At 40.7% G+C, this 25,988-nt stretch overlaps 1 protein-coding gene and 1 non-coding gene across 11 annotated transcripts in view; one reads left to right on the forward strand and one right to left on the reverse strand.

Annotated features, from left to right (window-relative positions):
* The window catches only part of LOC105689490 (neurexin-3), a 147,679-nt gene that overhangs the window by 86,474 nt on the left and 35,217 nt on the right, over nucleotides 1-25,988 (forward strand). For all 10 annotated transcript variants that reach the window (XM_048650205.1, XM_048650207.1, XM_048650209.1 and 7 more), the window contains 8 exons: nucleotides 4,072-4,179; nucleotides 4,838-5,030; nucleotides 9,028-9,219; nucleotides 11,165-11,308; nucleotides 11,403-11,620; nucleotides 14,438-14,546; nucleotides 22,626-22,948; nucleotides 25,359-25,650. In XM_048650205.1, coding sequence (XP_048506162.1) covers nucleotides 4,072-4,179; nucleotides 4,838-5,030; nucleotides 9,028-9,219; nucleotides 11,165-11,308; nucleotides 11,403-11,620; nucleotides 14,438-14,546; nucleotides 22,626-22,948; nucleotides 25,359-25,650 — 1,579 coding nt within the window. The remainder of the gene's footprint in view (nucleotides 1-4,071; nucleotides 4,180-4,837; nucleotides 5,031-9,027; nucleotides 9,220-11,164; nucleotides 11,309-11,402; nucleotides 11,621-14,437; nucleotides 14,547-22,625; nucleotides 22,949-25,358; nucleotides 25,651-25,988) is intronic.
* Trnas-cga lies at nucleotides 9,579-9,660 on the reverse strand. Its single transcript has one exon. It is a non-coding gene; the product is annotated as a tRNA-Ser (tRNA).

The raw sequence follows: 25,988 nt of genomic DNA on the forward strand, positions 1-25,988 counted from the left end.
ACTTCAGGCGGATTGTACGGTATTACAGGTTTTCTTAAATTCGTTCGTCGACTGTATTCCGAAGCGAAGATAATCATCCGCTTTTTGATGGGGGGTTGAGAATATTCGTGCTTTATTGAAGCGGTGACCTAATCTCAGGTGTCTGCTGAAAGGGTGGCCACGGCTGATATCGATTATTTTTTACCTTCAGACGATTTTTTCCACGCCCAAAGAGGAATAAAGAAAAATTGATCGAAACTGACAAATGACAAATAAGGCAATAGCAATAACGTAACAGGTCGCATCCCGAAGCAATCAAAAAATGTATAGTGAGTCGCAATGTATAAGTCAATCAATATCACCTACTCACAAGTTCTGGCAGTTGGCCAATCGAAAGCAATTGATCAACCTCAATGAAGAAGGTTGGGAAAATCGAGATTAATTTCTTGGTAGGACGTAGATATAGGTAATGTGTACATATTATACGTCAGAAAAGCGGACAGTAATAGATTCGACTGGGGATTCGTTCCGAGGATCGTATCGCACCTTAACACGATCAAACTTCTCAGACATTGGTATATTCGCATCTGGCACTACACATCTATAAAATAGGATTCGCCGAGTAATTGAAATTTCCCGGTATCACCGTTCAAAGTCTGATATATTATACGAAACGAGACCCTGGATTTGACCTTGAAATTGGCCAATGATTTCCACTTCGTCTGCGGGAAATCTTCGCTTCATGCTTTGTCGAACAAACCGTCGAGAATTCGCACCTAATATATGTATTTCCAAAAGTTGATCCATCTACCAAAAACCCATGGAAACTGTTTTGCCTGTAGAAGAATCGGGGTGACATTGAGGCGTGATGAGATTTTGTTATACCACTTGACGGGTTCTAGATGAGATAGGATGAACGCGGGTACACCTATGCGTAATGGTATTTGTACCGCGGAGCCTTGAGAGAATTGTGAAATCGAAATACGAAATCTTTGGCTGCTCGGACCTACCCCAGTGGCTGGCTATCGGTTTACTCACGCGAGAAAAGACGGCGATACACGCCCCCTGCGTATAGCTTCAGATAAGGTGGAACCTCATCCTACGAAATCCCAGGCTTATCCGAATCCGAACGGCTAACGGGGTTTCTTTCGAATATTTTTGGTCAGCGTTCTGTTTCATCTCCTGCATCTCATTTTTTTCCTTCTGCCTTTGACGTATGAATATTCGAAACGGACGTGACCTTATTTCGCAAAATTAAAATCCTCGATAATTAAAAAATTGGAAATTCCATCGACTATCGGAGAAAAAGAGCAAAAAGAACATCGGTAACACGAGACGAAGCCCATTAATCGATAAATCGTTTGATCATGCAACGAAACAATTGGGATGACATTTGACAGTTTCATTTTTTTTTTTTTCAACCGGGATTCGATTGCCACTGCAGCGTGACTTTTGTCAGTTGGGAAATACCCGTTTGAATCTACTCGTTTTCGAACGTATAGCAAAACCTCGCGATTCAATTGGACGTGCAATACGCGTAGACCGCGTCTATTGTATCCGAGGAAGTAAAGTGTCAGAGGGAAGTAGACAAGCATGAAGTAACAAGGGTTCCAGTCAATTCTCGCTTAACTGGCAGTATAATGAATAACAATAATGCAACACGAATCGGAAATCGGGTTTCCCATAGTCAGCCGACTACCGAGTGGAACGAGGTGCGAGAGGAGGACATTGACACGTCTGACTAAAATCAATAGATGTACAGTTCACAAATAGGATGCACGATATGTACTTTGGTTTACATACCGCGGATGCCACTAATACTCCTAAGCCTTCTAATTCAATTGACTTGAAGACCGCCACGATCTATAGGATCTTGATTAGTACGCGGATACAGAAAAAAATCGACGAATAAATGAAAAAACAAAGTTCAAAGAGAAACGGGAAAAATGCTTTTAAAACATTTCTTTGAACCGAAGTTATGAAAATATTTCAACGATGTTCCATAGCCAAAATAGCATATTCGGAAGGAAATTCGACAGCGTTTCATATATGTCGGCATTCAAAAGCTTTCGAGGTCATCGATCCTCTGCTGATATTAAAAATCGCGAATCTGATAATATCACGGTATACACGGATTTCGTGGCACGCTCATGAATTTTTCGTCTCGAATTGCATTCGTCCATTTTGTTTTTCAATTCGTATTTTTAACGAGCTAATCAAGCTCAAAAAGCTCACAGACGTATGTACGAGCTATCGAAGTTATAGCCTGAGAAACTTGATAAGCCTAGTAATTTGCAATGTACAAATTACTGCGAGTAAAAGTCACATTCATCCGTCCTCACCGGCTCCGCTGCGTTTTCAGTCGAACGTAATACTAGACGGACGAGACGACAAATAAAAAAAATCGAACAAAAAAAAAAAAAAAGGGAGAAAAAAACCTTACAGAGAACACCACGAGCAGCATCTTTCATCCCTTTTAAGAACTCTCCGGTCTAACGACTCCTTCGGAGAATCTTAACAAGCTGACTCAAACCCGTTGCTATTGTAGCGCTTTTCGAGAATATCAAATATAAACCCTTATTTGAATTCTCTGTTTATTGAGTTTTATTTTCTCTTTTTCTTATTTCCAGTCCCTGTTTTGTATTATTTTTCATCGATTTCTGAACACATCATTTCGTTCGACGGCACTTGAATGAAAATAATTTGGCTGGCTGCCAAGGTCGGTGGTGGAAAATTTGGGAAAAATCTGAAATCCAAATCGAAAAGCCGAGCTATCGCGTCCGGTTTCTCGAGTGGGGTCGTATGAAAAAAAAAAGAAAAAAAAAAGAAAAAAACAAATCAGTAAAAACTTCCAAGGATCGAAGGACCGGGAGAAGAAAAATTGGAAAAATAAAAGTAAAGAGGAGGAAGAAAGGCTTACGGGACGCTTGGCGCGATTTGCTACCGCGGATCTACATAAACATCTATACTCAACGTGTGCATCTGAGCGAGGAATCTCTAGGATTAGTAAATAATTTATTTTTGGAAAGTAATTTAACTTTTCTAATTGATCCCTTACCCTCCACTCGACGCGCCACTAAGGGATGAGAGCATGGTACCGAGGAGGGATACCGAACGGTGATGAATCGGGGGAAAGGGGAGAGCGAGGCGAGGAGCGAGGAGCGAGGAGCGAGGATTTTCACCCTCGATCTTCATCTCCGTCTTGGAGTCCTCCTATCTCTCTCTCATAATTCTGGAAGCGTACGTATAAATCCTCAAAGGTTTCCCCCCCGAGTTTACAGGATTTTCCTGTTCCAGTCAAAAATACATACGTATATGATACATAAGCTCCGCACTTATGCGTACCCGGAGAATATACCGGATCGTGATGAGCGAAGATCAAAGGCTCGATTTAAATTGACACCAATTTTTACCCGTCGATTCGTCATCCGTAACGTAAACAATGATGATTATTTAACGACGAACGATAATCAGCAAAAGCTCATGTGAAACGCTCACGGCGCTTTTCAGGCTTGGGATTCCACGAAGTAACTGTGAGATAACACAGCTGGTGGAGGACGAATTGGAACAATTGTGACTTATAAATTCTCGTTTCTCTACTCTGTGAGATTTTTTACAATTTTTTAACTTCCGAGCTTTTTATAGTTGCAGCGGCACCTCGTCGTCCCGCACCGCCAACTTTAGAAAAGGAAATGCATATTTGAAAGCGGATTTTATTTAAGGAAATATAAAATTCTTTCCATATCCGGCGCTAGCGACGGTTAAACTTTAATACATGCAAAAATCAACTGTGAAAAGTCTGGTTTGGTTGGAATTGCAATTCGTCGGATCCGATATGATATTTACACACACAGACACCGGCAGTGAATATACCTGTGTCCGAACTGACGTGTGTAACTAGTCTGGAATTTGGAAATAAGAAGGGAAAAAATTGAGCTGCGTTACATTTGATTTTCAGTGTTTTCATTCCAGGAAGCCATATCGATTTCCATCGGACACACGACTGTGTAATATTGATTTTGAAATGGTGCTTTGTAAGCGGGTGCAGCGTTCATTTTTTAAATGTTTCCCGTTTTTTTTATTGTGTTACAGGTTCTCCCACCGTGGAAAGCTGCCAAATCTGGAAGTATATCGTTCAGAATTCGAACAAATGAACCCAACGGTTTAGTCATGTACAGTAAAAGCGGTGGTCACACCAGGGTACGTTTTCAAAATTTACATGCTACATAATTGAATGGACGGAACGGAAAATAACCCGATCGAAAAAATTTCACCTACAGCGCACATCTGTTACAACTTTCTTTGATTTTTGTTCATATTTTTCCAACTTTGAATTACCTAACCGCCGTTTTTTACGTTTCACCACCTGTATAAAAGGTAATAATTATCGTACAGTCGGAGTTATTTTAATGAGCCACCTTGTACCGCTGTTAATCCCGGTAAAATAATTATTAATTTCCTCGAGTACGTACAAATATATAAATTTCCGTTTGGCTCGGTGACTCGTGTAGGAAACGGAACTCCCAGCACAAAACAGTACTGGGTAATTATTTCCGTCCCGCACACGTACACGATATATAGGACGCGTATAAATTATATATAACACAAATCTGCGGTGTTTCACTGAAATCAAATAACTTTTAACGTCTGAAACAAGAAATTTATTCATCTCGTTTCAACTGAAAATCGAATGAAAATTTGTCACGAGAATTGAACGATGAACGATAAAGTCAAATTTCGAACTTTCAATGGTATACAAGTGTACTGCAAATTATAAAATCAAAAGATCATTACTTTCGGTATCCCGATACTAATTTTCAATTTGTTTTTTTTTTTTTTGTTATTTTCTTTCTTCAAGACGGACCTATTCGCCTTCGAAATACTAGGTGGACACCTCTACCTTCACGCCGACCTTGGCAGTGGGCCTGTCAAGGTCAGAGCGTCGCGACGCCGTGTCGATGACAGCACATGGCATGACGTTGCATTGCGTAGGGTAGAACGTGATGGACGATTAACCGTCGATGGGGTTACCGCCGAATTCCGTACACCGGGTAAGGGGAGAAACTGCAAGTATCCATTAAATATTTCGTGCAACCCTGTAGACGGAATGATCAAACTACTTTGATTCAATCATCCGTTGCCATTTATCGCACTTCATTATCTAAGGTGATCGGCAAGTACAATATCGGCTCTTGGTAAAAAGCTTTCAAACTCCCAAGCTGTGAGAAATAAAGAATTCTGCAGTTCGAAATTCGTCGAGTTGATCTTTTAAAAAACCGTCTACGACGTGAAGGTGAAGAAGAACATGTTTCTATCCATTCAAAACAGCCACCAACGACCTCTGAATCATCGATAAGATGACCTCGACATGCATAAATGTTCACCGGTGACGTTTTCGAAACATTTCTCTGCAAAACTTGCAAAAACTAAAGCACGAATTGATTGATAATTGTTAGCTAAAATGCTTGATTACGTGAATAATTGAACCTTAATTGTTTGTGACTATTTAAATGGCATAGAAGATCATTTGTACGGTTTCCAGTGAAGCTGAAAGGTGAGGAGTACATAAACGTCTTCAGGAATCTGTAGAAATTATTGAAAATCAATTGGACATTTGAAAGTCTTTATTACTGCAGCCTTTATCACGAATCAATGAAATACCCGGAATAAAAATCAGCCTCCTACAATATCTCGTTCGCGACGAATGATATCGCGAAACTTTGACGAGTTCTCATTTCCAGCGGTTCGATATTTCTGATATTATAAATAAGAGAAAATTCGAGAAACAAAAACAAAAAAAACTCGGCTCCCCTTGATCATGATCCGGATGTATGGACAAGTCGTAATGAAACGTCAGCCGATAATGACCGGAATAAAATGTATAACCCCCGTACCAGCGGTTCGAATTTAAAGTTTCTTTTTTTCAATGTTTCACAACTCGGGAAGCGGGAATCCGGCGACGACGTAAATGCAAATACTGCCAATATGCCAGCGTCGCGTCGCCGTCGCCGTCAGTTGTCCTCAGTCGTGCCGAACGAGCAAATGAGAGCGTCATAATATCATTTCACCCGTAGTATTTCGATGAATCCATTGACGGAGAAGGGGATGGAGGGGAGATATGAAAGCTTGATTGAATATTCAATAAAAATTCTAGAGTTCCCTAGCGATCATCGTGATGATAAAATTATTAAATGTTCCGGGGTGTTATAATTCGCGTTATAAATTCCATTCCATTTTCCAGTTCCGCATATTTTCTTGTTACGTATAACGCATATTGATTCGACGTTATTTTTAGACTTCGATCCGTTATCATGCAACCACTTGTAATGCATTCGTCACATATGCACACCGTGCACATTTATATTTATATTTACATACTATACAAATACGTATTTTTATGCAGCATGTTCAGCATGTGAGATCAACTATTTGTTCAGGTGTTCATGTAACTCAAAATACCCATATATGTATAGATGTTCATTTCGTGGTCGTATAATCTTTATCCAACCTTGTCGAACGTGAAACGCCACCTAGAAAATCGCGTGCATAATTCACCCAGGAGGTAGCCTCATTCTTGTTGTTATAAACGTTGTCATGGTGATTTCACATTTATTATAATATGGGGTCGCTGAATTCGAATACACGATGACGAAATTCCGAAATCAGGATATACCTGATTATCAAGTTTCGAGGAATTTCGCTCCGTCCGATTTACCCCCTCCTCGTTGGACCATGCTTTCGAATTCAGGACACGCGACTCTCGGATTATGACCGAAAATGGTCAAGTTTTTCAGAAATTAAATTCTCGCGAACCAAGAAAGATTCTTCTTCCCTCTTTTCTTCTCTGTGTATATTGAGCTCGTATTCTTAGTATTCGCACACGGAATTGTTTCTTTACACACTGCATGCAATTCGATCCTAACGAATCGCTTTGCCTTATGATGAATTACTAAAATCTTTGTACAGTTGAATTTTCAATTCATTACCCAGTTCCTTCGATTTTCTTCTGGGTCGTGTTTTTTTTTTCTTTTTTTTTCAATTTTTTTACCTCTCTCCCATTGTGGTAAGAATAAAAATCCACGTTATAGGAATGCCGAAAACAAAGGAATCCAGGTCTACGGAAAAGAATGGACGCGCTAAAATATACTTTGTATAAATTTATTCTGCACAAATGAGGGAATGATAATAATAAATGATATCGTTATTAGGTATTATTATTATTTTTACGTCTCAGAGATTAGGAAATCGTTGAAGCTTTGCCTTTTTCAAATATTAACTCAAGTTCCATTCATACAAAGTGATTCTTGCGGGTAAATATCCCGAAAATCTCAAGTTGTACAAAATGAAGTTCACGATGAGAATTCCCCCTCTTAATTATAAGCTATTGTTCAAATTTTCATCTCATCAACTTCACGAACTGAACTTAGTTTGCTCGGAAATGACAACGGAAGTGAAACCTAAAAAGGTGTATCCGTTTTTCGTAAAACTCTGTAAATGCAAACCGACAATTAGAAGAAAAATATACCTGTTGTTTTATAACCTTACATCGTCAGATACGAGTGTATTCTTGCGACAATAGTATTATTGTTACTACAATTTTCTATTCTATTTTTTATTATTTATTATCTATTTATCCTATTAATTTTTATCGTCATTGCACACAGAGGCGTCAGTGTCGCGGCACTGCAAACGTCCAATTTAACGCGGTGAACAGAGCGGGGTCGTTATTTTTTCCGTTTATTTTCTATCAGGGGTTGAAATAATTGTACAAAGTTTCGAACTACGTTATTCCATTGATGCGGAGAGTTTCAGTTGCTATAGTTTTGTGAAGTATACGATTACTCGTGTCAGATCATCCGTCAATGATGCATCTCGTCTGCAGTCACGTTTTTTTTAGAATTTTACATCTTATCTTTCAGCACCCTGCAATAGTTTTCTCTTAGAAATTACGTAATTGTAACTGCAAGTACTGAAATAACGATCTCGGGGTACCATCTTATTTACAATAATAATAAATAATAGAATAAAGTTAGATCAGGTTTTCTATCGTTACTCGCATTCGATAACGTTTTGAAAAGTTGCGAGACAAAGTCGATTGAGTATGAATTATTTCTGCACGAAACTTCTTCGTTCTTCGAACACACAGAAACGCTTTTTTTTTTTTGTTAATTATTTCCTTCTTCAAAGGGCTATTGACAGACAACTGTTTTCATCGAGTATAGAATACGGAGAAAAAAAGTTCATACTACAGAATATTTGGTTTTTAACAATTTGGTGGGCCACGGCAAAATCAAAATTGGAATGCAGAGAGGTTGAAAAAGTTGTTTCTCGACGTGGTTCGTGCAGTCCGACGAACGAGTATTCAGAAGTCCTATTCGAAGTCTGGGAAACGATGAGATAAAATGAAATAGAATCGCACTATTCAAAGATGATTGAAATTCGATGGAAGCAGCGGTGATTTGAAACTCGTCAGCGGACTCCTATCTTACCCGTTGAATTGTTAATTAATTGGTTTTCATTAGTAACAATTAGCCTTTGCGGCTGCGGGATGGTACCGGCGCAATTGTACAAATGTATATGTATAGACGTATATGTGTGTTATACTGTCATGGATTCTGCAATTAATACGTTGTATATGTACAGAAAACGTAGCGAATTAAGTGAGCAGTGATAATCAACGGCCACCGTACACGCAATTAATAATTGCATCTATATCTACGTTTATATCCATCTATATACGTACAACAGTTTCCGCAATACCAATTATTGTACGATACGTAATTAGATGACGATATTCTCTTGTTAATGCCACCGCTGTCTCTCCCTGTTCGAATATAATAACGAAGTGCTGTGTAGATCGTCATTTTTGGTATATGTAACAGAAGTTACAAAGCTAGCGCAGAATGTTTTATACTTGTAGGCGCGATGAAAAAAAGAAAAGTGACTTGAAAAAATAAGCAAAAAAAAAAAAACCAAGTTCGTCAAAAACTAAATTGATTGTTCTATCGATTTTGTTGTGCATAATTTTTTCAATTATTCAATCCTCAGGTGATTCGACGCAGCTGGATTTGGACGGTTTGCTGTACATTGGCGGCGTCGGGGCGCCTTTCGCACCTTTGACGGTACCCCCGGTTTTGTGGAGCGGCGCTCTCAGACAAGGCTACGTTGGTTGCATGAGGGATCTTGTGATCAATGGAAATCCCGTCGATATCGCTGGATACGCTCAACAACAAGATTCTGGTAATTTTTTTACCTATCTTCTGTTCTGATCTGAAGGAAACCGAACTAAACGTTAGCCCCGTTTGAAAAATTAGATCAGATTAGAAACGATGAGTAAAAAAAATGTTGAAGATCTTCATTTATTGTTACATGAATAAATTTTTATTTTACAACGTACCCAATTATGCACGAAAAAAAATCTATATCTCGTATAAAAGTGTATCCCAAAAGTCACTGTTTGCGTCATCATTGTGACCAAGTTTTTCGTCATGATTTTTGGAGTGACGTAACTACGTGAAAAAGTAAAAAAAAATGGATTCGTATGTCTCAACAGAATCGGTGAATTTAAAGAGCAAAAGTTCGAGAAAAAAAAATTTGGTCGCTGCGGACAGGATTCGAACCTGTGCGGGCATAGCCCATCAGATTTCGAGTCTGACTCCTTAACCACTCGGACACCGCAGCTCTTGGAAAGAGTGAACGTTTACAAGCTTTAGAATGTCTGGTTGATGCGAATAATCACACTTGTTTAAACATAACGATAAATTGAATGTTAACATTTCGAAAATAATATTTACACAATATTCCATTTATACGCATTTCTTTCACCTGCGAATTATTTACTCGAAATCGCATCATTTCGGTAAATGAGATACCTTCGCGAATTCGAGGAAAAGAAACGGAACAACTAATTAAAAAAATTGATTGAATAAAAAATCAAAGAGAACCCTTTTAACAATTTTCGAAAAATTATATCGCTCTATATTATCGGCTACTGACAGTTCGTTGTACGGACCTAGTATCAAAATTATGTCTTATATGGAGCAGATAATTACAATCGATCGAACGACCGTTTGGAGAAGTGAATGAATGATGGTAAAAGCAATTTCGTTTTGCGTTCAATATTAAAAAAAAAAACAAGAAAAAAAAGATGGTCAACGATTGAAAATGACAGACCGTTCCAGAGACGAGCTTAACTAGTGCGAAAATAGATTTATCGTTAGCTGTCAATGGCAGATGGCTTTCACGTATAAACGTGAATTCTCGCCGTTATTTCTTACATAAAAGTTGTAAATACCTAGTCGCGAGTGCAGACTATCGGTGGAACGAGTTTTTGCAGCAGAATGTGTCGAGGAATCTCGAAACGATTTTATTATTCATGCCTGACAGGATTGTGTCGATGAAGGAATTACATGTTTATTAATCATTTCGAGAAAAAAAATTTCAACAGTTTCGCAAACGGATTGAATTCGCTAAATTCACCCGCGGAGATATTCGCAGAAGCCAAACATCGTTTCCATATTTTTTCAAAATCGATTCACGTTCGAAGTGAGGACTCGAACAAACGCAACCGATCTTAACCGAAATTATGTTCTAGTCACGACTTTCTGGTTCTCTACTTTCTGTGTAATATAATTGAGGTAACGAACCTTGTGTCGATCGAATAGATGAATAGGCTTTCGTAGTACACTGTACACGTACATACGAACAACCTCCATTGATTCGCCATTAAATTAGGTACACGTAGATATCTATGGTAGATCGAACATTTAATCGTGCCTTTGACGGATGACATGCTCCGGTAACGATCTCTCCAAATCTAATTTACATGGGTATACGTATGAATATACATATAAATACAGATATAAATATTGAATACGTACACCAATCCACGCGAATTAATCTATCAGTCACTTGAACTCCGCTAAAGCACGATGAAATTGATGCTTCGGAACAACTTCGAGAACGTACAGATCAAGATATTTTTCAAAATCTTTTAGTGTTATTCGAGTTTAAAAAGGTCGCTTGTGTCATGGTTTTTTTTCGACTATAGGCTGAACGAGGCTTGGACAACGGTTTTATAATTAGGTCGTGATTCGTGTGAAGCAATGGAGCTTTTCTATATCGACATTATAGTCCTTGAAAAGTCGATTCGATCAAGCCAATCGTCTTGTTTCTTCTTTTTCAGGCGCTGTCAGACCTGCCTGCCACGTTCAATCCGCACATTGCTCTTCACAGCCGTGCATGCACGGCGGCCATTGCTTAGAAGGGTGGAACAGATTTCACTGCGATTGTACGGGAACGCCGTTCACGGGACCAACTTGCGGCAAAGGTGAGTGTCCACGTGGGGCCGAAGAGCTCACGAATTGCGTCGTCATACTTTTTCGCAATTCATTTGGTTTCCCTCTTTTTCCTTCGTTTCGCAGATGCGTCGACCTTGCACTTGAACGGTACGCAACAAATGACCGCTCTGATGCCGGAGGATTCGAGAACCCAGGCGGAAGAAGTCGTTGTTCGTTTCAAAACGACGCAACCTCGCGGTTTGCTACTGGCGACAAGCCTTGAAAATAGTTCAGATCGACTACAGCTTTCCCTCGAGGAGGGCAAGGCGAAAATGCTCATTCACATAGGTGACCGTGAAAAGGTGAGTCGCACGGGTGTTGAAATAGAAAAAAAAAACGTCCCATCGATTCGATCGGATGTTGGAGCCAATCACATCGTGTACGTCTGTTCAGAAATATAAGGCAATATACGCACCGTAGGTATTCAATTTTTGTTTTCCGGTTTTCCACCTTAATTCCTTCCCTCCTCCACGTCCCGCTTTTGTTCGAACCCCGCGCACCCTCCACCCTCGTAGCCCGGATAATTAATTATGGTCGGTTTAATTCGTGTGATCGCACACCGCGGGGGGGGATAGGAGGGGCACCTCGTTGCGTTTACGTTTACCACCTTCGCCGGTCAGTTCACCGTCACTCACTCGTTATCGTCGTCGTCGTCGTCGTCGTTGTTGGCCGGCGTTCCCGGGACGTCCCGGACACACACCGTTCACGTTAAAGGGACGGTGTGTGCCCGGAACCCGAAAACGGATTACCCAGTGCCAGGAGACACGAGCCTGCATATTTCAGGAGGCAATACCCTATCCTCGTTCTCTTATCCACTCACCCCTTGTCGGTAGGTAAACACGGAGATATTACGGACGACGGAGAACAACGCTGTATACGCTGACGTCATTTATTTCGCGAAGAATTCGCTTTCCCCCGCCTTGAAAAAAAAAACAAAAAAAAAAAAAAAATGCCTCCGATTCGTCGACTTCCATATTTTTTTTTGTCTCTTCTCTTGGACCCGCTCCGGCGTAATATTCCGACTCGGAATTCGTTGCATCGAATACTCTGGATGTATGCGAATAAAATGAATGCAAATCGATTACCTCCAATACTGTAAGCGGAATCGTGCGAGTTATAGGGAAGTTAATTCCAATTCGCGAAGTCGTACCTAGCGGTTCGGGCGAGGACCGAGATTTCGAGCCGAGAAAATCGTACAGCGCTGTAGGATTAATCGGCTCACCGAGTCGTAACTTGTTCGGAATTCGATTGAAAAATTTCGAAATCAAGGAATCGAATCGCCGAGTCAAATCTCAGAAATTATGAGCAAAATATGCACGCGACATGAAACCATAAATCTCGATCTTCCGAATCTCCTTTACTTTCATACGATTATATCTTACACTCGCACGTCGTTTGTATTTTTATTGACACAATCGCGATTATTTTCAAGTTCTCGAAAGCGACAGCTGACGTCCGTCCATCGTAAATTACGACTCGCGAAAGGGTCACCGCCGCCATTCCGTCACGTCAAGGATATACTTATTTATATGGTACGGTATACGGGGTGATCCCTTCGTGCGGTATTAAGAGAGGAAAAAGATTCATCGTTTTAGCTCCCGAAGAGTTTTGACGTCGCGATCCATTTGTTAAACGGACTCAATGTTCCGCACTTTTTTTTTATATTCCAACTGCGTACGTGAGAACATCCATAAATTCCAACCGAAATGTTTGATCTACCTCCACGGCTGCACGGCGCGGTACGCGATAGATGGCCGTTATTCTCAAGGAATTCGAACGATTTTCCGGCGGCTGGATATTCGAAAAATAATCGTACGATTAGAAATCGTTGCGCAATAACATGTCGATTGAACTTAATCAATTTCAGGTCGTAATTAATTTCACTTTGCTAAGCCCGGCATGCAATGCTTCAAAATTATGCAACTAGGACTAATGAGGCGGGTGCTCCAATTCGCTTGGGAATTGACCCCGCATCGCAGATTTATTGGATATAAGGAGATTATAGCGTATACCAAAAGCGCGACACCGGGTGGTCATCAAATAATCTATTTACGAGTCAATTACTCCGCTCGCCGCTGCAGTGCGGTATAATAGCTGGCGTCCACACGGTTTGAAGTTTTTTCGAATCTGTGAATAAAAATTGATCGAGAATCGCGGAAAATTTTCGAGACGAGAAAAGATCTCTGGACGAGACTGTTCGAAATTTGATTTTGACTCAGGTTCTCGAATTTCTCATCTTCGGAATCCTCGCTGTAATAAACAGGACCGGAATTATTTCAACTGCTTCGAGAGGCGTGAATTTCAAAGAGGGAACTTTATCTCATTGTCATAACGGTGAGGTTTCTTCCTCTAGTTATAAAAATTGAACCGTGAGACCGTAATATCCGCCCATCTGATAGATTTTCAACGCGATTTCCCACTGGAAGTGAAATCTTTTTATCTCCATTTCATTCGACGAGAGTTTTCCGCGCGGTTTCCGGCGCTCGGCGCACCCGCTGCGACTCTCGGAGCCCAACGACGGCACTTTTTTTTTTTTTTTTTTTTCTCCTATCCTACCCTGCATAACGTTAATCTCCATCGTTTCATCCGTGCCTCCGACTAGGTGCTGCTGATATAGCTTGCCTTTCCCTTCCACGGGACCCATACGTACGTGTATAACAAGACTGCGGGGCTTAGAATCACCTGATAAGTAAATAAAATATCACCCCACATTTATGCGCCGTACGCGGAACTCGAAATGCCGGTTTCCATCGCTTTTTTCCCTCCCCTCCCATAATTTTTACATTTTATTTCGAAGCCCAGAGATATAAAAGAGCTATACGTTACCATCGAGCGATAGCGTGATGTGATTTTCTCTCGCGATTAAATGCTCTGACGTCCCCCGGGCTAAAATGCCACGAAAATTCCTATTCGCACACCAGAAATGCCTCGAGAATTTCGCAACGGAGCGTCTCGTGTTCGAGGTACCCCCCTCGCGTAATCCAACAAAACGCTTCTTAAACTGAAATCCCCGTGAATTCCGAAAAGATATCGGAAGCCTAACGAACTTTGTTACCGCGGTACCAACCTGAACTTCACATAATTTTCGTAATATTTAGTCGATTTTTTTTTTTTTCCAGATCCTAACGGCGGGCCAAGGACTCAACGACGACACTTGGCATACGCTTAGATTTTCTCGGAGGTCGAGTTCTCTGAAACTTCAAATAGACGACGAACCTGCAGTACGCGGTGAGTAATAAAAAAAAAAGCAAACGATACGAATTAATCTGAACTGCAATTTTGTACGATTGTTTTTTCATTCCGTCAAATAATTTTCAAGGTCTCTCAAGGTAGAAGGGCAGTTCGACGAAGTTGCGATTACATTGTGTAAAGAATAAAGAATCCGCTGCACAACTCGGATCCGCAGCCAGAAATTTATTGAATCAGGAGAAAAGGGTAGAAAAGCTGACCCAACAAAAAAAAAAAAAAAGTAAAATAAAATTGTTAAACAAAAAATGAATAAATCAATGAAGCGAAAGCAAAAAAGAAAAAGTAAAAACGGTCTCGGGAACAAAACGCAACTGACAAACCAATCCAAACCCATCACGAACTATCGTGCGGCCTGCAGGACTCGTCCAAAACTCGTTCGAAGCAATCAACTGTTTTGCATCTGGTTCGGACGGCCGATTTGCCCTACTTTGCACCCTGTTTCCCTCGTCTGTCGCTTATCCCAATTCCGAGCTGGCTAATGGTTGGTCACAAACACGCGGGGCTTCGGTTCGATCTATGCCTAATTCGTGCACACCCGTGATCCACTTGCGCACGTCTCACCGTACGACATATACCCCCCCCCGCCGCGTTTACTCTTCTCTTCGGAAAAATTTCATTTCATTTCATTTATTTCTCTTTTCGTACCGCATGTTCAGTTGCTCACATCGACAGCAAAAGTGCTACGAATGAATTCCATTTACCTCACGCCGGTTACTTCACAAATCAGCCGGTTTTTCTTTTTATTTTTTTCATTTTTTTTTCCCTACAGAAGTCGTGGATTAACCAAATGGTTTTTCGAAGCCACTGAATGCAAAAAATGCTATCTGTCCTGAATTTCGAAGTACGGATTACGCGTCGAGCCAAATTTGAATGAAAAAAAAAAAAATAAATAAAATTTGACATACGCCTCGCGGTATACGAAAAAGTCCTCCGATGTAAAATCTTGATGATTATTCTAGAGACTGCACACACCCTCCCCCCCCCCCCTCCCGACCTCTCCAAAGGTTAAAAAGCGCCCTGTACCCACGGGGATCGCTATTATATATATATACGATTCGATCTCGAATTCGCATTCCCCGTCTTATTCTGATTTGAAAACGCGTCGCTAATACCCATACCCTATTCCATCCGGCATTCATCTTGTCAACCCTATAAACCTTTCCTCTGCGGAGGAAAGACGTTTAGCATATTTATTGGAGAGAGGCCCTCTCTTCGTACGCCTTATATTAAGATTCCGACCCTCGAAACGGGAAGCGAGCGATTCCTTTTATATCACGGCTTGAAAAACAATTGAAAAAAAAAAAATGTTTGTTAACATCGCTGACGATGCCGATTATCGTTTACGATTAATAACGGGATAATCCACTAATTGTATAATTTATTTCTAATGTACTGATTATCTGCAATACATTTCATGAGTCGAAGGTCCCCGCGCCCCAAATACCGATCGCGTCAGGTATCGGGTCACTTACCGGCGTTCCTTCCTTGATTTAAAAGGAAAACATTTTTTTTGTTTTTTACCTGTTTTTGGTGAAAAAACAGAAGGGCGAAATTGGGTGAGGATGGCGGTAAGGTTTAACGAAGCGCTGCGCGATGCCCCGCTAAATTACCGCGTCGGTTATAATCTCCGATATCGAAGAGCCTGATAAGTTACCGATGGCATAAGATGGCGTCGTATATCGGCTAATTCCTGATGACTTTTAGAAAGTTGATGATTAAGAAGTTTTGATCCCCGGGTGGCGGCAGTTCCTCGGTGAATTATTTTTCAAACTGAATAAAATGGATGAAAAAGGAATATTTTTTGCGTAACAAGTTTACGAGAAACCGGGTGAACTGGCTGGGAGAGACCCTCGCTCACCTCGACTCCCCCTATAGTTGCGAGTAACTTTTTTTTTTTTCAGATGCTAGAACGAGAAAACTAAACTTTATGAAAACTTACGACCGCGACTAGGTATATAATAAATCCTAAATTTTTGAACAAACTTTAAATTGGGGCCAACGGACTTGAGGGTGTCCCATACCTTGATTCGCATACCTCGTTTAAATTAAAAAATTTTTACTCAAATATACGCTATAGGTATAGTTATGGTATGGCTGTCCGTAATTTTTCACACAACTTTCGAAATCCTCTTAAGTTCTTAACTACATTTTGTGTATTATGTATCTATATCTGTATATAGGTACTTATACCTATATACGCTTTGCCGCATAATGGGCAAAGTATGCACCAAGTTTAGAATTATAAAACTGCAACTCCTCCAGGACCCCAGCTGATGAATTATATTAGGCTATTATCTCTTGCCCTTGTTTGTACCTACTTTGCGAACGGTATCGAATAACCGGAATTACCAAAGCCAACGTACGATGTAACGACGGTGGTATCTCATTCCGAAATAAGAACACCGAAATCTCACGCGAATAAAAAAACAAGAACATTCAATCTTCAATGAAAATCATGGCGATCCAACTTCAACCGAGAATCGGAGAGTTCCAGACTCAATCGAGGATCCGACTATTCCCGTAGAACAAATTAAAATCACGATATATACGTCTTGTCTGAAAGATCCTAGAAAATCGCGGATCGTTTTGATCATGAATAAGTTCAGTTTGAATTTTACTGAATTTTTTAACATATACGTTGAAGAGTACGAGCGATTTTCATTCATCGAGTGAGACTGCTTGAAACTTGGTGAAAAATTTGCAGCTGTAAAGCGTGCGCGAGTTCGACGCATTTTTTCTCTCTCCAGCCCGAAACGAGTTTTCGTATTAGCGTCGGCATCGCGAGTCCGGACTGAATGCTGGGTACCGGTTACGTAATTAGTATGCATACCTTTAATTCGAGAAATCAGTACGCAGAATGCAAATGGTTCCATTTAAAACTTAGAGTGTGCGGCATATATCAACGGGATAGAGTAATCAGGTCCCAAGTCGAAGAACGTACCAACTAGTAGCCGGTTGCCACTCCATTTTCAAAACTCCGATGTCTCGTCGGATTTCCAATTCGTCTGGTGACCCTACTTTTTTTCCACGTCGGTCCCAAAGGTGAAAAAAAAAATGCACCATTCGAATCGTTTCAATTTCCCCGCTAATTCTGCAAGTGTATACGACAAAACCGTCGAACTACACCGTACACCATCGGTACCGCTAATAATTGCATTTATGCAAATATACGGATTCCATCAACTCGAATGAACCCACCTCTACCATTTATGCTACCGTCGATTCCCCCCCCCCCCCCTCCCTCCCCCGCCTTTACTTTTTTACAGCTCAAAGCGCACCGGGGACGATTTATACTATCGTATCATGTATACCTGGCGATAGGTATATGATGCAAATTGATATTGCCTACAGCCATTCCGTTCCCCAAGGCAAAGTCTAGCTATTTCCATTCGGACCTACAACACATCATCTGTAACACTTCATACATCATGTGCCGTAAAGAACGTTCTTCTTTTTTTCTGTATTTTTTGTCTTTTTTTGCTTTTTGTATCTCGACTGAATACAAACAATCTCGACTCAAGAATTGTAGAAAAAAAAAAAAACGTATCGTCTGCTCGAAATTGCTAGAACTGATGATGATTGCTATTGGCTTAGACACATTTGAGTGAAGATTAGGTATTACAGCTTATATCGTACGTGGGTAGAAAATAAAAAGTACGAGAAGCGTCTGGCGAATAATCGTAAAATCGATAGATTATTGACGTGTGGGGTGTGAAGTATTATACCCTTGAAGTTTACGTACCAAGACGTGACTTCGGTCGTTGTTCGAATGACTCTCGAATTCAAGCTCGTTCAAGATATGTAACAGAATTGTGTAGCGCATACCGTTAAGGATATATCAAAGAAAGTACATTTGTCTACTCTATGCTATATAAACCTAGCGTAGGGGGGGTGGGGAGAAAATGTATTCGCTCGTTAATGTAAGAGATAAACTTGCTACGCGAATGCCTACCCCGGTGAGAATTTTTTTCTTCAACAAAGAGTACTTCAGAGTGAGAAAATCTCAGCCGTCAATTGTTGCGAATATTTTTTGATTTTGGGCGCCGCTGTCTCGACGAATATTTAAAAATAAGTACGACAAAGCTGGTACCGGTGCGGTTCTCTATGCAGTCAGATTTTAGTTTTAAAAAAAATTGTTTCAAATCACCTGCGTTGGATGTTGAAAAGGAGAATGATTAAAGTTGTACGAGACACTTCGAGTTGAAAAGCCTCGATGTGTATTAATAGCTGTACAGTTTATACTCATTGTCAATTTGATAATACCTTGGATTCGAAACTGTATAGCTCAGTTCATCTATTTATTTCTGTTTTCTGAATACCTAGCCAACAACCAATAACCATCGTATACCTATTCACTACTATATTATACTACTATAGACACGTATATTATAGTCTAGAAATAACCGCGGCACAATGGTACCCTCATTCCGCAGGTTTACAGGAGCGCCACCTCACTTTATTGGTTTTAGATTTAGCTCCATTTATCATATAAATTGCATTATATATATATATATATACCATCAGCTATATACCTACCCCACAGCCACCACATACCAGTCCTTCATTCCTCCTCCCTTACCCCTGCCCTGCAGCAGGGTCATACCTGTTCCGCAGGATGAACTCCCCGCCGCTAATGGAAATAAAAAAGTTCACGAAAAGAAGAATCATCCCCACGTCGTTCATTTGCCAAACATCGCATCGTTCAGCTCGTGAACTTTGACACGAGCACAAAACTGTCAATTTTCTCAAAAAATCTCTTCTTATTTAACTATGTTTTTTTTCTTTACGCTTTCATCAATCACAGTCGAGTGACTCGCACGTACCAATTCTGATCTGTTACCGTTCTCCTTGTCCTCTCATATACCTATAAAATTTTCAGTCATCAAATCGTTGCAAACTGGTCAGGTTGCGTATACGTAATTGAAAAAAGTTGAGGAGTCTTTCGCAGCCACTGCACTTGCAGACGACAAGTTTCGGAAATTCCAACATCCGTACGTCTGTACACGCGGCAGAAGAGCGTTGCCATACGTATATCGTGAAAGATTAATCCCCATCAATCGAGAGCATCGCTCATCCGATTGGTTTGCCGCGGTATAATCGAGCATCATCGAGGTTCGTTACAGAGACGCGTAATAATTATCTGACGGATGCAGGATTTTCAGGAGACGATCGATAAATTAATTCAAGGTATACCGCATGGGTGTCGATGCGACGCCGCAAAATTTTCATTGTTCAAACCATCCACCCTTCTTCCTTCCTGCAGGATTCACGTACTTCCTACGTTAACAAAATTATTTCCACCATGGGCAGATCATAATGCAGAGTGTTACCCATATATCGGTGGTTTATGGCGGACCCCTGTAGCTGTACGTGGTACGTTCGCACCCCTCGGTCTCTTCGCATCCCACTTCTCGTTCGATTCCGCAATAACGATAATATGATCGATGTACATATATATACGGGAGGATGGTCGGTTCGCCAATCAAGCGCGTATCGACGTTGCCCATCTCATATTACACGGCGCCCGGCACATCGTCATCGAAGACCCCGCGACCCCGTCCTCTTCCAACGGTACGAACTTCGGCTGGTTTTTTCTCTTCTGACTCGAATCACCCTATAAACGACCGACCGATACCTTCGGTATTGAGTTAGACGGCGATACCCTAAATTACTCGACCATCCTCCGCATCGCTCGATGGGATCCGAAGGTTAATATCAAAGCGACGATCCCTCAAGATCATGATCCTGAATTTCCGTAGTAAAAGTAAACTACCCAAATAAATTTCACGCACATTACTTTGAATGTTTTTTTTATTTTATTTTATTTTTTTTTTTATCCAGAATTCCTCGTGATAAGATTGCATCGAAATTCGCAAAGAAATCGTCGATCGATAGCATTCCGCGTCCCTATATAGATTGCGAAACCTAGGCTCGTGCCAAATCTGTTCTTTGTTACCCGACTGCCTTTTCTCTTTGCAATAGTTCGAATCACGACGAAGTCATACGATTGAAACTGAAAGAAAAGAAGAAAAAAAAAAAAAGAAAACAATTTTCGAACTGCGATATCGAACGAATACCTACATGCATACATGGGTGTGCGCACGTACGACCAAATCGTGCATACTCTGGCTCTTCCACCTCACCGGCCACATCCACTCGTAGTCAGTAATTTTCGGGTGAATGACGGCTGCTCGATAAATTACAAAGCACAACATTCCTACTTGCGAGGAGGCCTCTTAAAATTCACCCGTACCATCGCAGCGTTGTTGAACATCACGTTGCTTGACTTATCGTATTTAGAAGCGATGAATGTTATTTTAAAGTTTGAAATTGCAAGAGAAATACTTCTGACAGTGGATAGGTGTACCTCGTTGCTTTTGCGCTGACGATAAATTTCCGAAGAATAGATCTGCGAATACGATCACACGTAGAAATGATCGTACGTATACACGTTCGCTCCTTTTTTTTATTGTCGAAGTTCTCGCTGGTAACACGCGAGTATAATGTCATATCTATATCCGATGGAAATCCATGGCGCGCAAGTTTCCCAAACTCCGTCGAGAGTGGGTGGGTGGGTAGACCTTAATGTTCGGGTTGTCTAGCGGGAATCGCAATTTTGTGGCTACGATATGGCGGGAAACAGACCTTGAATATAGCCTCGATAACTGTCCGTAGGAAGGCTCAATCGCGAGGCAATCAAACCGCGCTTAATTCAACCGCAAATTAACATCAAAGTCGAAGGTGTATATATATGTATGTATACGTATACGCCCGGAATTCCGTACGCTTCTCGTAAGCTTCGAGAGAGCACGTCGCCCCGAACTCCGAATTCCATCTAGCCAAATTCGATTTACATACCTTTAATCTCAAAACTATCGTAAGTGGTGCCCAAGAGTTTCGGAAGCAGTTTTTGATCATCCGATCAGACGAGGTGACCGTACAACGTCCCGAAAACGCGATGGAATCGTATCGCTTGTTTGTATGCGTGATGCATTTTACTCTGATGGACGAACATGTTCAATTGTTTCCATTATCAGTGAGAATTATTGATATCTTTACCGCGCTACCCGTTGAAAATATTATACCGACCAGAGTGGCAAACTCCTCGAACCGCCCTTGAACGTCCCTCTGCACGATCCCGTGTAATAACGTATTCGTCGAGAGGGAGTTGCGAGCAAATATTACGAGTTATTCCTACGCGGACCAACGAATCTTGACAAAGAACAAACAACTGACGATCGCACGTGGGCATATAACACCCTTCCTAGTCGGTACCCTAAAAAGAGCTAGGGGTTGCGTGAGTATAGAACGCAATTACAGGCACTGAATTTGAGGACCTCTTCGGTACCGTAAATTTTTCAAAATCTGAACGAAATTACATACGGCTTTTCAAGCTGAGTACCATACATTGAAATCTGAAGTTTGTATAATTGACTCTCTCCGATTTTTACTGTGAATGATGAGTGCTTGTGTCCCATATTCGATTTTTTTTCTTTCAATCGACTGATGAGTTGAAATAAATACCGCACTGGAAAAATCGAATCCAAATTGGTAAACCTCGTTGTCGACATCGAAAATTCCACACACGCCATTTCTCACATATCTCCTTACGCCACTTGAACATTCATCGATGCCATTTTGGATCTCCAAATCTGTACTTCGAATTGAAAATCGGTTAAAAAATCAAAGAAACATCATTGATCATAAAACTTGTACTTTACGGCACGTCCTATTTCCAATGACACAACGAAATCGGACGGAAAAATGAGGTCGTGTACCTATAATGAAATGCTTCCGACAAAAGTTTCACCGTTTCGAGAGAGACGTTCGATGGTGATATCGAACCCTTTTTTTTTTTTCTTCCTCCGAGAACCCGCGAGATTTGAGGGTAAATTTTAATTTACCGAATCTATCCCTACGTGTTCCTCGGCTGTATAAAATTAAAAAATAGGTCACGCCGCGCACGTGTATACGTATTGTCTTTTTCGAAGGCTCTCCAATCGATCTGCCGATTATCCAAGTGACGCTCCTGACAGCCATCTTTCGTTTTTCCAACAGCTGAAACTCTTTTGGGGAAGCAAAGCATCCTTGAATTTCGAACGCTACACGCCGGCGGTTACCTGCACGCTGAACACGACGCGCCGAACTTCGTTGGCCAACTTCAACAAGTTTGGTTCAACGGTTATCCTTATCTAGAAATAGCACGGAGTGCCGGATCTCATCAAGGATCTCACCAAGGAGTTACTCCGATCATCAGGGTCACCGGGAAATTCGGGAAAAGAAACCACCCCGTTCATCATCCCGTCACGTTCACTTCCAAACACACATTCGTCGGACTCCCGGTTCTCAAAGCCTACGTGGAAACCAACGTCTACTTTCAAGTGAGTAAAAAAAGCAGTAGTTTTGCGTTCTAGCCTCATTTCTCGAAATTCCGTCTACTTTTTCAATTTCCGTTGAAGGCATTCCTCGATACAGCAGACGTGAAAACGTGCCGACGATCTTACTTTTTTTTAAACTTTGACAATTTGACGATGACTTGGAACGAAACGCGCCGTAACTAAAATCTAACCGTTGGCATTTTTTGCCTTATTAATTCTGAGAACTAGAAAAAAAACGAAAAATTTATAATGAAATAAAAAAACGTGACTTAGCTTTAATACCTTTACGGTTCTGGAGAGCTATAATAAAGAATGAGGATAAAAAGTTTTCATATTTTTCTTCGAAAAACTTTATAAAAGTAGGCTACCTTCATTGCGCGAGTAGTAAAACCGTTTTTTCTTCCTTTTTTTTTCTTTTTTTTATCTCTTTTGTTACGCCGCGTCAACCGAAATCCTCATCTGTCGCGAGTGACGAAGGTATATTGAGAGAAATATAAAAAAGTGAAAGCGAAGTATTAAACCTAATTTCGTATCCCCCATTACGCAGGTATGATTCTTTCCATTTCATATTAACGAACAGTTTTTCGAAATGTATTTACGAATCATTCGGAACTTTATATTAAAACTCTATTGGATAAAGTTTTTACTATATTATTTAAACATTTACAGGTGAAATTGATTCTAAATTACTTTGATATTGATATCTTGAAAACTCCTCCGATGTGTCGCGGAGTCCAATAAATTGTTTTTATTTCTTATTTTTCTTTACCACAGTTTATAAACCCCCCACCCGGCTTAATCAGTTTCCATTCAATCGTTCCGTCTATTTAATTTGTTACTAATGAATAATTTTTAACGCTGCAGCAAAAATCGGAAGTTTTCCATCTAGCGTAGGTACAGGTATATAGATATAGTAAAACCTAGAAACTTTGCTCAACTCATCACGATTTTTCTTTCATCCTCAAATAGGATTCCATCAACACTTTGATGAAAGGGGAGGAACTCGGTAAACTCTGACCTTATATTACCATATTTTTTTTTTTTTTTCAAATCTCACTGTAAGGTGAACAATCGTATAAATTTGCGTGTCCTGGGTACTAGATTTCACGATTCTAAACTTTTTAGGATTTTGACGGATTAGAAAAAAAAAAATATACCAAACTCTGTCGAATGATTCTAAAATCTCGTACCGCATAATGTTTCACGGGAATTGCAGTAGACTATCATACGTCAATGATTTCAAATAAATTGACAGAGTTTCCCGAAATTACATTTTTCGTTTCCGAATCTCACTCCACGAAAACTAAAACTCGAGCACGTAAAGGCTATCAGCTCAAATGAAAAATACGGAAAAGCCGGATTTCGGGTCACGATGTATAACATTATGCTTCACGTGTCAGGTTGCGCAAGATAATGTTCTTTCTTGTTTTATTTTTTTCCGATCGTGGAACCGTTCTTTCAGTTTTTTTGTAACGACATCGGACACAACCGAGATTGATCGTCTATTGTTATACACACATAAATAATTCTCAGGATTAAATCTGGACGCGATCTGCACGCGAAGTGCGGACTTTTTCTTAAGGATACCTCCGTATACGCTTAGCTCTATACTTCGTGTAATTCCGGGGTTTTTGAACTCTGGAAAAGTGCAGCCGCATCGCGTTGCACGGGGTTATATATATACTACGTTCAGCTGTCTGCATCAGAAACGGGGAGATTCGGGGGGGGGGGGGGGGGGGGGGGGTTAAAAATATTTTCTACCACGAACGGCGGAATATAATGAACGTCGGCGGGATGGGATAGTAATTTATTCTAAGAGAATTATAATATAGAGCCTTCCATATCTACCTTTACTGCACAGCCAAATCTTCGGCTGTCCCTATTCAGCTGAATGGTCATATTGAGCGGCATGAAAATTTCCTTCTTTTGTTCAACTTAAAATAATCTTTATAGCGAGTAAATTATTTAAACAATGACGGATTCCGAGCGGTTGAGTGTAACGGAGATCGCGGAATAAGCAGCTGAGCGTCTCACGGAAGACTCTGCGAGAAGCGAAGAATAGAATAGAATAAAACAAATGAAATACTTTTTCTTTTAAGATTATAGAAGACGTTCTACACGACGCTATAAGCTGCTGAATATAAAGGGACTTCTATTTGAATATGAACGTAGCGCGTATTCCTTTTGCTTCTGCAACAGCAGAGTCACTCAACGATTCAGATCTAGATTCAGAACTGAGATTACACACCTACCTCTATACATTATACGTATTTAGATGGGAAACGCCACGAAACTCGTTAGACGGTTGTTTCCGTTGAAACCGGTCATTGGTCCGTTTCACGAATCAGTTATTTTTCAGCGGGCGCTGAAAAAAAATCATGTCTCTAATCGACGCGATTGTTTCTCGTTCCAGTTCAAAACCCGCGAGGCGAACGGTCTTCTGCTCTACAACGCGGGTCGTGAGCGTGACTTTATTGCCGTCGAGTTGGTCAATGGTCACGTACATTACGTGTTCGACCTTGGGGACGGTCCGGTACGAATTCGGGACAACTCGAGGTCTCGGCTTAACGATGGAAAATGGCACGCCGTCAGCATCGGCCGTCCAGCGCCCAGAAGACATACTTTAGCCGTCGACGACCACGTTGCCATCGTCAATAGCCCTGGAAGCAACGAAAATTTGGACTTGGACGGGATCCTTTACATTGGTGAGGATTTCCCAGTAAAAGTTGGGACGTGATAAATGAGAATGTACACCTGATCAAGGAAATAAAAATCTCCTATTGTGGGAAAATAGCAAGTAGCATTGTTGACCAAACAATGAGAAACAGAACGTCGACTCGATACGATGGAATCTAGGCTCTTGATTCGAAGCGTTTCGAATCGTTCGAGAGATTTCTGAAGAATTACAGAACTGCCGAAGAAGTTTTGAATTCCTTGAAATCTATACGAGATTCCCTCTCTTCCACAATCCTTAAGTATTCGTTGATCTTTTCCTAATCCATATGCGAAGCACTCGAAGGAATCGACCGACAGTAGAACGAAT

The sequence above is a fragment of the Athalia rosae genome, chromosome 2 (genome assembly GCF_917208135.1).
Source record: "Athalia rosae chromosome 2, iyAthRosa1.1, whole genome shotgun sequence".
Taxonomy (NCBI): Eukaryota; Metazoa; Arthropoda; class Insecta; order Hymenoptera; family Athaliidae; genus Athalia; species Athalia rosae.